Source organism: Tiliqua scincoides, chromosome 1 (assembly GCF_035046505.1).
Source record: "Tiliqua scincoides isolate rTilSci1 chromosome 1, rTilSci1.hap2, whole genome shotgun sequence".
Taxonomy (NCBI): Eukaryota; Metazoa; Chordata; class Lepidosauria; order Squamata; family Scincidae; genus Tiliqua; species Tiliqua scincoides.
Genome location: NC_089821.1, coordinates 123,259,222 through 123,271,354, shown reverse-complemented (window position 1 = coordinate 123,271,354; position 12,133 = coordinate 123,259,222). Strand labels below are relative to the sequence as shown.

Genomic DNA, 12,133 nt, shown 5'->3' with positions numbered 1-12,133 from the left:
TGCATGGGGGGTGAGGCGCTGGCATCCTGCACCAGGTGACGCGAACCCTAGTGACGCCACTGATTCTATCAAAAGTTGTAGCCAAAAAACTAGTGGGGCAGGGCAATGGTGCATAGCCACACCCACATGCTGGGTGCTGCATGGGAGGCAGTACATCATGGGGGTGCTGGCCTCCTGCACCAGGCGACACAAACCCTAGTGATACCACTGTTGGGATGGATCCAAAGAGGATGTGGAAGGGAGTTAACAGAAGTGGAGTGCAGCTTGCATAAAATGCCTCTGCCCACATTTAGTGGCTGCCAATTGCAGTTGCCCTACACCACATGACATTGTGCTCCTGAGGCCTGCCTCCCACAAGTAGTTTTCTGTGGATCCCAGGAGCTGCACTGGGGTGAAGGAGTTGGGAAAGCCCCCTTCCACAAACTTCCTTCCTCTCGCATCGTTTAGATCCAACCCTTTGTCCTTTGCAAGAGAAAAGGATGACATCAATGATTCACAGTCTGCATTGCCACCGACACAACACTCTTAAATGCATCTACAGTACAAGATGCACATCTGCAAATACCAGAAAGACATTTATGACATTAACAACATTAGGGAAGTACAAGATATTCCTCACAAATATGACAGTACTCACATCAAGACGTTTTGTACAGGATTCAGACAAAGATGTTAGCTCATCTAATACCCCAGACATTAGAACAACCAGGCTCCTACAAAAACCAGAACGCGTCCATCCCACCATTGAAAAGTAATTTTTCAAACAATGCTCTGCTTACCTTGCAGTTTTGCAGCAGTCGAATGAGATGCTCAAAGCAGTTACTGTTAAGAAAAATGGCTTGCAGGACAGGCCTATCTGGACAGTCTAACATGGCGGTGATGGCATCTAAGGCAACAAAAACACAAATCAAAGAAAAGTACATCATGTATTGTTTATACACACACAGGGTGTCTCAAGAAAACGTACACACACTTTACAGCATCAAATTTATTATGATTAATTCACACATATGCTATGATACTATAATCCACACATATACAGTGCCGCCCTCATTATCCGCAGGGGTTCTGTTCCAGGACCCCTTGCAGATAAGGAAACCCATGGATTATGAAATTCACAGGTTTTGAGGCCCTGCAATCCTCTGGAGGAGGGTTAAAAGATCTTTGGAGGGCTGGGGAAGTCCTCCCTGGCCCTCCGAAGTCTCCCTTCACCTCCAGAGGGTTCAGGTGAGTCCAAACCAAAGGTTTGGGGTCCACAGATATTGGAATTCATGGGTCCCAAATTCGCAGATAACACGGGCTCACATGTACTGCATATGGTTTATCTTTTTAATTAGTTAATTATTCATACCAAGCATTCAATATGTTTTCCAGTGGTAGAGACACCTCTGACAATCCACTAAGGCCACGGTTTTCAAACTCTCCTGGAGTTTGAAACATGCAGTAAGTCCTTGCAGGGACAGGGGCCACACATCTCTTCAGTTGCTTCCCTTATAAGTTAATAACTAATAATAATAACTCAGTATTTATATACTGCCTTTCTGGTCGTCAGATTACTCCTCTGACTTTATTCAAGGTGGTTTACATAGGCAGGTGTTTCTAAATCCCTCAAGGGGATTTTTACAATCATAAACGGTTCTCTCTTTCAAGAACCACACAACATTTCAGATGGATCTTCCGGGTCTGATCCCCCTTCTGGCCTCCAGTGCCTCCCATGCAGGCTGACAAGCAGCTCCTTCATCTCTCACACGGAGGGCAGCCAAGACGCTTCTTCTCTCACACCGAAGAGCAGATGGAATATCTCAGCTCGGCTTGTCAGCTGCTTCAACGTCTCTCTGTTCAGGAAGCAGCTGGTGTTCTCCAACTGGCGACCTTCTGATATTATCTTCGGGTTAACAGAGGCTCTACCTTCTAGACCAGATCTCCTACCCAGACCAGACCCCCTGCCCTGCCCTGACCTCCTGCCCAGAGGTCTTTCCAAAGGAAAGTTTTAAGAGTTGCAAGTTTTCTACAATGAAGTACAGGACCAGCCTATTTATAAACAGATTTTTTATACACTGATTTGACTCAACATGAATGGCCCCTGCAAATGAGAAGGAATGTGCTGATCCCTGGAGAAGGGGAAAAATGCATCCCTTTAAAATCAGTTTAAAAAACTGAACAGTCCTTTAACAATAGCCTCCTTAATGGGGGGGGGCAGCTGGCTGACAACCCATCAATCCTTCTCTCTCCAGGCAACCCCTCCCTTCCCCCTGAGCAGGTGAAAGAAAGGTGATCACTTTGCATTGGTGAAGGGAGGGGCTGAGTGAAGCACCTTTCTAAGCCCTTGGAGGAGGACTGATTGATGATTGTCTTCTTAATTACTCTTATCTTACATCACAAAGGTCAGCAAGGCTGTTTTTAAATCACCAGAGCAAAGAAACTTTGTTTTTTAAATTGGTTTGCTATCCAAGTGAGTGCTTGGAAAGGAACCCACGTGAATAATGAGGCTCAACCTGTATGTATGAAAGTATGTATGAATTAGAGCTATTAAAATCTATGTACATTCTTGTTTTAGAACACCCTGCATTTAAAATAATAAAAAAACAACTATAACTATAGAACTGTATATTGTGGAGCATGCAAGCCAAAATAATTCAGTGCAAACCTCAGCTAGAAGTCAAACAATTTGCTACGTAAATCGGCTACTGTACTATGCATCACACATGAGGGAAAGAACAAAGTCCTTTTTTGTTCAAAATTATGGTATGCCAAGTTATGGAACCATAACTCTTTCTCGTGTGCTAGTTTTTATAAAAGGGAAAACAGGCTAGATATTTATCTATACAGACCACATTCAAGGCACATACAAAATAAATTGCTTCAAAGGGGGTACTACTACATTTAGGCAAGACATTCTAAATGTATTTCATGACTTATGACAGCATACAGCAAACCGCTGCTCTGCCTTTTTAAAATAAATCTCTACACACCATCACCAAAAACTGGCCATTTCAGGCTATATGTTTAATACACAGTTGCACAGTCCGTCCCAGCCTCTTCAAGTTAGGGGTGGGCCAGGAATCTAAAAACAGCAGGAGCTGTGTGTCCCCTTTGGATGACACCTGAACATATATCTCCCCTATGGTGAGATACAGGAGCTGGTGCTCACTCAACATGAGATGCACACGGTCCCATTTCAGATGTTATGCGGGAAGTGCAAACAAAGAAGCGTAAATCATTTGCACTGCTCCCCTTTCAACGTAACAAAAAAGCTTACTGAATAAGCAGTATTCGTGTCTGTGAATAACTTACCACACTGGAAGACATTTCAACTGCTGAACATTGCCAAAGGCATCATAGCAGAGTTTGAAAGTTAGCATTTATGTGGATACTAAATACACATCAAAAACGTTTTCAACGTTCCAAAGCATTTTTATATTGGAGATTATCATTTAATAGAAGAAACAATGAAAGAAAATGCTAGAAGTCCAAGCTAGCAGTTCTTAAACGACAAATGAGCGAAAGGAGATGCTGAACCTTGCCTTCCTTCACCTCTCCCAAGGAATCGCATTACTTACTCAACATCTGAATCTGCAGTGCTATGAATCTTGTCTCCCAGTGCCTAGATCTCCTTGGATTTGGTAAAGCTGCATGGTCGGAGTTGAGCAACTTGAAGTAGTTCTCCAGTATGTTACTGGTTTCCACTTGCCGCTGATCTGAACTGCTGGTCAGAAGAATGTGCACCACTTCTGTCAGGCACTTGAGGGTCAGCTCTGCCTTCCGACTCACTTCATCTGGGTCTCTGTTATCCCACATGTCACAGTCTGCCAATACACGCATCAAGACTTCCATGGTGGCGGGAGATATTGCTTGAAGAGCATTTCTCTGAAGTTAGCAATAAAACCCTCTCAACATCAAAGAATTGTCTCAGGAACTGTCATGTTCTCCCCACCCCCAAATCCACTGATAGCCCACAATTTGGAATTCCAACACATTTAAAATCTCCCATTTATATGAACAAAGTGGATGAATTATACCAAAATTTTTCAAACTGTGGGTCGCGACCCACCAGTAGATCACAAACTGGTTGGTCAGTCATGGAACTGCAAGCTCATGGATGGCAAGGAAAATGTATTAAGCCCTAAGGAAAGTGAAACCGAGACATACATGTGCATTTACTCATGAGTAGGCAGCCATGCCTCGGCTCCTACCAAAGGTCAGGCAAAGGGGAATTCAAGGCCTCCAGAATGGCTCCGATCAGATGAACATGGAACTTAACAAATTATACAGAAGGTGCCCCCCACCATAGTAAGAAGGTTAAAAACAGAGGCTTGAGCAGCAGGTAAGGTGAAACATTTTTAAGTCTTATAAAACTCAGTGGGTTCTGATAGACTGTCATTTTAAAAAGTGGGTCCCAGTGTCAAAAAGTTTGGAAATCTTTCACACCTCATGTGAACTTCGTGTGTGAAACTAAACCCTCCTATATTATTCTGTAATCCATGGCTTTTCAAACTGGGGCGTCGCAATGCTTCAGCCTTTGGGCCCTGGCCACTTTCACTTAAAGGGGCAGGGGCAGCCTGGAGGTAGGGAGGAGGCAGATGTGCAATCCCCAGGATAGCGCCGCTCAGGGAGCTGCAGGGGCTTGGCTGCACATACCTGAGCCTCCTGCAGTCTCCCGGGGGTGCAGGGAGCTCTGTGTGACCTTCTGTAGAACTCCCCGCAGCTTTGAAAGCAGAAGTGGAGCGATCGCACCCCACCTCTGCTAAAGCGGAAGTAGACGCGATTGCTCCACTTTCACTTCTGAAGCTGTGGAGGCCCTGCAGAAGGTCACACAGGGCTCCCCGCACGCCCAGGAGGCTGTAGGAGGCTCAGGTACGTGCAGCAAGCCCCTGCAGCCCCCTGGGGATCGCGCCGCTGCCTTCCCCCCGCCCTGCAAGAACTTAGAGCGGCTCAAACTTTCCTAGAGAATTTGAAAACCGCTGCTGTAATCCAACAGTTAGTATCTTGCACAAGAATACATATGAGAATTGCTATAGGATCCACCTGTCAAGCTGTATGTGTACTCAAGCAGTGATAATGGCTCTTTTCCTTCTACTCATGATGTTTTGGAACAAACCCTATCATTTGGATCTACAGAACTGTTTGAAAACAATTTCTTGTCCCTCTATAAGTTTTGAGGAGCTGGAATGGACTTCAAATACTACTGTGAAGTCTAAAGTTCTTCTAGAACAAATAATATTTTTATATACGTTTTTATACACACTCTAATAACTGTTTTTAATACAAACATTCTATTTGAAAGTATTTATTCTCTGGTCATTTCAACACCAAACTAATATCAGCACATCACGCAGTCACTAGAAGTCATCCATACACTGCTGTTAGATGAAGACAGTGTGTCACAGGCGGATTTCAAAGGCATCCACTTATATCACCAAGCAGAAACAAAATGCCAGGCAAGGGCTGTTGCTGTTTTTACACATTTCTAAATTTCTTGGCACAGAAAGCACAGGTACGTAATGCTCGCTGTACTCATAGGGAAGAACACGTTCACTTTTAGCCCTATTGTGCCTTTCATTTCCTTAAACAACTGACTCAGTCTAGGAACCTGTTTTTTCCAGAAAGGATCGATTAACTATTTCTAACAGGATGTCACATGGGATGGGCAATCTCAGGCCTGGAGGATCCATTTTGGGTTTTACTGGACTCTTCTAAGGTTCACCAGCTGGAGTCAGGTACAAAATTGTGACTCAGGATGTGGGATAAACACACATATACAATTAAGGAATAGGTTGCCTATGAGCATGTGCTTAGCACAGGGATATTTTCAATTGCAGGTCTTTCACCCCAGATTCCACTCTTTGTTTTCCTCCAAGCATTCCTAATTTCAACAGCCTAACAGTGGGGGAGGGGTGAGAGAACAAGGCAAATTTTTCTTGCTGCTGTTAAACAACCGGAAGGCAAAAACTCTTGTCAATCTATCACAAGTCTCCTACTGGTAGATCCCAGTCTACCTTCTGCCTCACCCATTATACAAGTCCCTGTAGCCCACAGTCAATAAGATTAAATTAGCATTCTGTCACCATTCTTCTTACCTGCCCACCAGCCACAATGGCTCCAAAGAGGTGTAGCAGACAACATTTTAAGCTTTCTTTGAGATGCTCACTTTCTTGAAAACACTCTGAAAGAAGAGAACATTTTTAGAAGCATCGCCAAATGAAATTCCCTCAACCAAAAAGTAATATACCACAGTATTCTTCCTTTTCTTTCAGAATAAAAATTAACCTCAGTATCTACCGATAACTTCTGCTTACAGCTAATTTGCTATCTCTATTGCGGAGTTTCTTATTTATAGAGTGCCTTGATGATTAATTTAATTAAATGCATTGGGCACAATAACCTGATACCTTGTGCACATATAGGATACATCTAGCCCTTCATGAATGTTGAAGTGGGATGGCAGCAACAGGCCGTGCCGTTGCTGAGAACCCTGGGGGAAAGCCCTGCACTGGTTTCCCTCTGGTGTTCCTCACTCTCGGATGGCACACTGGGCACTACCACTGGTAATGAAGTCTCAGGAGTCAGACTGTATAAAGGATATGAGTCCCTGAACTTGTTGCTCTTAGTGCCACTCACCATCAGGATTAACTGGGATACTATCTTTGTAGTTTCAAGAAGGATGTCTATGTTATTTTCCTGGAAGTTGATCAAGAAAATACATATTTATGTTTTTGAGTGTAAGAGCAAGGAGACCCTTTTAAATCAATATACGAGCAGTGCTCTCATCCTGAGGAGTAGGAACACAATAAGACTTTCTGACATAGCCCACAGCACACCTGACCAACGTGGAGAATCCCAGAAGTACTTCCATTCTCCAGAAACTATGCTACCGTACCCAAGCCCCAGACTGCCAGGGTAAAGGGCTGGATGCAAGATGTGATAAGGAAATATTTCATCGTCTGTGCCACAGTTAAAAAGGAGGATGTCCTTGTAAACTTTCTGTTTCCCTGGGAGCTGACCAAGAAATTGCATGTGCGTGTGTTTTAATAAGAGTGAAGCATATCTTCAGTTTAGTCAAGGAAAAATTGTTGTGCCTGCTATCAGCAGTCTGGAAAATATTGCTCAGTGGTCATAAATCATGAGTATGACACAGTAACACTAGAATAAAGCCAGTAGATACAAAGATTGTTCGCTCACTTGAGAAACAGGGGCCACATTTTCTGCATAACTGCATCAAGATATTAAATGTACTGAATTGGTATATATTAAAGCAAAACCCAATTAACTTTAATGCAGAAAAAAAAACTCTTCATGCTCACAGTACCCAAGGTGAGCTTCACGAAAGCCAAACGCCTATTGGCCCGAACTAGAAAAGGCCTGAAACCTTTTCATTCCACTAAATAATCATTATACTGTATCTTTGCCCATAATATACCTGACATAGGGCAATTACAAGTAGCCTAAGGAATTTTTCTTAGCAAGAAACATTAACCTGGAAGCTGTTGCTATAGCAACAACCTTACACAGACAAACCAGCAGCTGCCCAAACCACAAAGACTTATTTTGTTTGGAATTAGCACCATGAGAAACTCCCCAAAACGTCATAAGCCAGCACTGTTAAAATGTCACCATTTTATCTTTGAGAGAGACAGAGAGCCATATTCAAGTGCTGAAACAAGTTGGCTGTTGAAGCAAAAACCTGTATTTTTAGAGCATACAATTTTTTAAAAGTTTATGCAAGAATGAATTGCTTAAGGGGATCCATACTAGTGCTAAATTAGGACTTTTAACTGTGCACGTTGGGATATTTAACGCACACAAATCTTTCTTCTAAAGATTTAGAAGGGCCACATGGGTGCCACGGGGTTCAATCCTATCCCCCATGCCAGTGGTTCTAAAACTTTGAGGGAGCTTTACTCCCTCAGTAAGTTCTTGTGGGAGAGGAGCTAGGGCAGTGATGCGATCCTCAGGATCGCGCCTGTATGGGGGGGCAAAGGGGGATGCTTGTGACTTTATGAAGACAGGGCTGCAGCAGGTACGGGGTGCCCTGCGCAACCCTCTGCAGCCCTCCCTGAGGCTTGAAACATTAACTAAAAGCAGGCATAAAGCACCTCCTACAAAACGGAAGTGCTTTGCACCCACTTTCTCCAAATGTTCCAAGCCTCGGAGAGCACTGCGGAGGGCTACGCAGGGCTCTCCGCACCTCCTGCAGCCCTGTCTTCATAAAGTAAATCACAAGCACCCCCTTCGCCCCCCCATATGGGCGCGATCCTGGGGATCGCTTCCCTGCCTCTCCCCTTCCCCCGTCCCTTAAAGTTAAAAGTCCCTTAAAGGGACAGGGGAACCTTTACACGAACTGGTGGGTCACAACCCACCAGTTTGAGAACCACTACCCCATGCTATTTAACATCTACATGAAACTGCTGGGAGAGGTCATCCAGGGATTTGGAGTGGGGTGCCATCAGTACGCTGATGACACCCAGCTCTGCCTCTCCTTTCCTCCAGACTTCAGGGTGGTCGTTGAGGTCCTGGAGTGCTTCCTGGAGGTGATAGGGATCTGGATGAGGGCGAACAAGCTGAAATTAAATCCAGACAAGACAGAGGTTCTCCTGGTACAGAAATCCTCAATGCAGGTACTAGAGTATCATCCTGCACTGAATGAGGTTGCACTCCCCCTGAAGGAGCACGTCTGCAGTTTGGGGGTCCACCTGGACTCATAGCTACTTCTGTACTTCCAGGTGGCGGCTGTAGTCAGAGGGGCCTTTGCTCAGCTTCAGCTGGTGCACTGGCCATGGTAATCCATGCACTCTATGTGGGATTGCCCCTGAAGACGATTCGGAAACGGCAATTAGTGCAAAATTGAACAGCCTATGTAGTTACTGGAGGTAGGCAGTTCAACTCTGTTGGGATGCTTCTCCAGCGGCTGTACTGGCTGCCCATTTGTTTTTGGGCCCAATTCAAGGTGCTGGTTTTGACCTTTAAAGCCCTATATGGCTTGGGGCCAAGGTATCTAAGAAACCACCTACTTTCATATAGTTTGGCTTGTCCCCTTACGTAATCAGAGAAGGCCCTTTTACAAGTGCTGCCACCCAAGGAGGGGCATGGGGCAGTGGCAAGAAATAGGGTCTTCTAGGTAGTGGCACCAACATTATGGAATTCCCTCCCCCTTTATCTATGAACTGCTCCCTCCCAGGAAGCATTCTAGTGTGGCCTGAAATCATTTCTTTTTACTCAAGCCTTCTGAGTTCTCAGCCTTGTTAACAACTTTAAACTTTTTTTTTTAACATCTGGTTTTTACAGGCTTGGGGTTTCATAAAATTTCTGCTGATGCTCTTTTTATTGTATCAATCTCTGATTGCTGTTTTTAAAGATGTTTTTAATTGTGATGGTTTTAATGTTTTGGTTTGTGTTAATTGTGATTTATGTTTTTGTATTCGAGCTATGTTGTAAGCTGCCTTGGGTCCCTTCTGGGAGAAAGACGGGATAGAAATATAGTAAATAAAAAAATAATAAATTCTAAAGTTCAGGGATGTATCATCAATAGCAACACCTTCACATTTAATAAACTCAACATGACAGCATGCTTTCACAGTTACATTTTCCCCCACCTTTGACAGCATTCGTCATTATCAGAAAGCGGCATGACCAGCGCTTTGTAAGTAGTTCTTGAAACTTTTTCTAGTAGAACAGCACAATGAAGTGTTGGGTTTGTTACAGACCTACTTAAAAGTTTCAACCCAGGAGAAAAACAAAACAAACACCCGTCTCCAAAAGTGATGCAATTTGAAAGGCTGGAAGAAACAAAAGTACTAGTGGCACTTTAGCCGTGCACCATGTTCATTATGGAATTAGACAGCCAATGGCAATATTGAAACAAAATGGCAATACTCACGGTAAAAGAATGGGACAAACTCCACCGTGAGGGAGGCTGGCTTGTACTTTTGCCTGCTTCTTTCAACAGTGCTCAGAATTCGCCTGAAATTTTTTTTAAAAGGGGGGGACAGATGTAAGATACATTTTATGGGCACTCATTGCAGAACATGTTTTTCTTTATTGTAAAATATATATTCTTGTATTTTAATGAAAATATATTTATTTTGTAAATTTCACACCCAATTTTTGAGCAGAATCTCAAAGCCATTCGGACTACTGATAAGATGCAATACACTAACCTTCAACTTTAAACCAACCAGGCAACCAACCAACCAAACCCAGTCAAGTAGGGCAGGAGAAGGACATATGGAGTCTTTGCCTGCCTGCCTCTCTTTATACCAACAAACATTAATATTATTAAGACTATTTTTATATATACTGCTTTTCAAGAAAAATTAGTTCATGAAGCAATTTGCGTAGCTAACATATTTATTTCATGTAACCCGCTTAGAATATATTTTCGTGCATTCCAAAGGTACCTTGGTTGCCTTTTTTATGTGAGGCAGTTTTAATATAGGTAAGAAAGAAATAATTTTATTGAAATGTGACATACGTAGGATTCAACAACATCCAACATCTGATAATCTTTCCCAGACTATATTTACAACTGTTTTGCATGTATACAAAATTGGTCTACACAACACATTCTACAGAGTGCAAAGGGTGACTTTTAAATGAGTTAATAGGATTTACAAGCACCTTTGTATCTGTGTGATACATTTAATCAAGTGTTGTTAGGTGTCAGAAGAAGTCACAGCACCTGCACAATCACAGTGGCTAAGCTCTTGCTGCCACAGGTTTAGACTCTCCCTGTATACTATACAATGGAGAGACCAGAACTGTAGCAGATGAGAGCCTCCCCTGCAATCATACAAACACGCAGAAACTGGTTGGTACATATGCACAATGCGATTCTTTGTGATTGTGTGCACAACCACAGGGAAGGCTATTTTCCTTCAAGTACGACCAGTGAGGCTCTGCCTCCCCTGCCTCCACATTCCTGGCTGGTTCTTCCAATGGGTGGACATGTCCAGCCTGCAACCAGTGGCAGAGTGCATGTGTGATGATGGGGACCGGGCAGCATCCAGCCACAGCAATGCTATTCAGTCGTCCAAAAGACTCACAAAAGATGGTGGGCTGGGCTATGCTGGTGTGGTACAGTGGTAATCATGGCAGATTCTGCCACCCAGGTTCATTTGCCACCCCAGGTGACCATACACTGTGATAAATAGGCAGGGTGGTCCTGCTGAGTCAAGCCTCACACCATACATGAAAAACTCATGATGAAACTCTTCCCTATCCCAGAATTACCCCCTCCACTGGAATCCAGATATTCCTTCTGGGGCTTCTCACATTACCTCAGCAATGGAGCAGGAAAAATGGCACTACTATAGCTCATCACTGATTAAATAACATGATTTCTGGGCCTTCATTGCATAGAACTGTTCCTTACAGAGTGGAAAGGGTCACATGCATTTTCTTTTTAGTACTGTATGGAATTTTCAAGGCTAAATGAGACAGTTTTCACCGACACAACCAAGTCATTTATATTTTAAGGACAGCATCACCACAATGAAATGTTACCACACAATTCTCACATACCCTGCTATTCTTTGCCTCCAGTTTCGATATGGATCGTAAAGGCTCTCGCAAAAAGCCAGGGCATGCCTCACAAACTCTTCTATGGGTGTTTGATCTGCCACTTCTTTCTCTTTTGTTTTACTTTTTAACTAAAACACACAAACAAGAGGATGACAAAGATGTTCCCAACACCACAAGTTTTACAAGCATGCAGTCCAGGAAAGGAAACAAGCAAAGTTAAATACTGAAATAAGACTGTATTTAGGCTCAGCTATATAACTGAAACCAGGGGTAGGGAATTGGAAACCACACAGAATTCAATTGTGTATATCTCCTACCATCCCTTGCTTCTCATAACCATCTATTTTACATCCAGTCTTTCTTCCATTAAGGAGCTCTGTGCCGTTGCACAGGGCTTCTTCTAGATCAGGGATGTCAAACTCGTTTCATACAGAGGGCCAAAGTCAGCAATCATGGTGCCTCCTGAATGCCAGAAGTGACCTCATTAAGAAGGAAGTGACATAATTAAGCAGATGATGGCCAGAAATAAGCAGTTTGTTCTCACACAGAAACTTAGCTGCTGCAAATGACAGAACAGAAAATGTGCTAATCTTGTTCATAATTTCAAGATACGAGA

At 43.4% G+C, this 12,133-nt stretch overlaps 1 protein-coding gene across 1 annotated transcript in view; it reads right to left on the bottom strand.

The window, feature by feature from the left end:
• NBEAL1 (neurobeachin like 1) overlaps positions 1-12,133 on the bottom strand; it is a 119,571-nt gene that overhangs the window by 68,471 nt on the left and 38,967 nt on the right. Inside the window, exons 5-9 of the mRNA XM_066622699.1 lie at positions 11,518-11,645; positions 9,875-9,957; positions 6,078-6,163; positions 3,561-3,867; positions 780-886 (exon numbers count right to left, since the gene is read on the bottom strand). Coding sequence (XP_066478796.1) covers positions 780-886; positions 3,561-3,867; positions 6,078-6,163; positions 9,875-9,957; positions 11,518-11,645 — 711 coding nt within the window. The remainder of the gene's footprint in view (positions 1-779; positions 887-3,560; positions 3,868-6,077; positions 6,164-9,874; positions 9,958-11,517; positions 11,646-12,133) is intronic.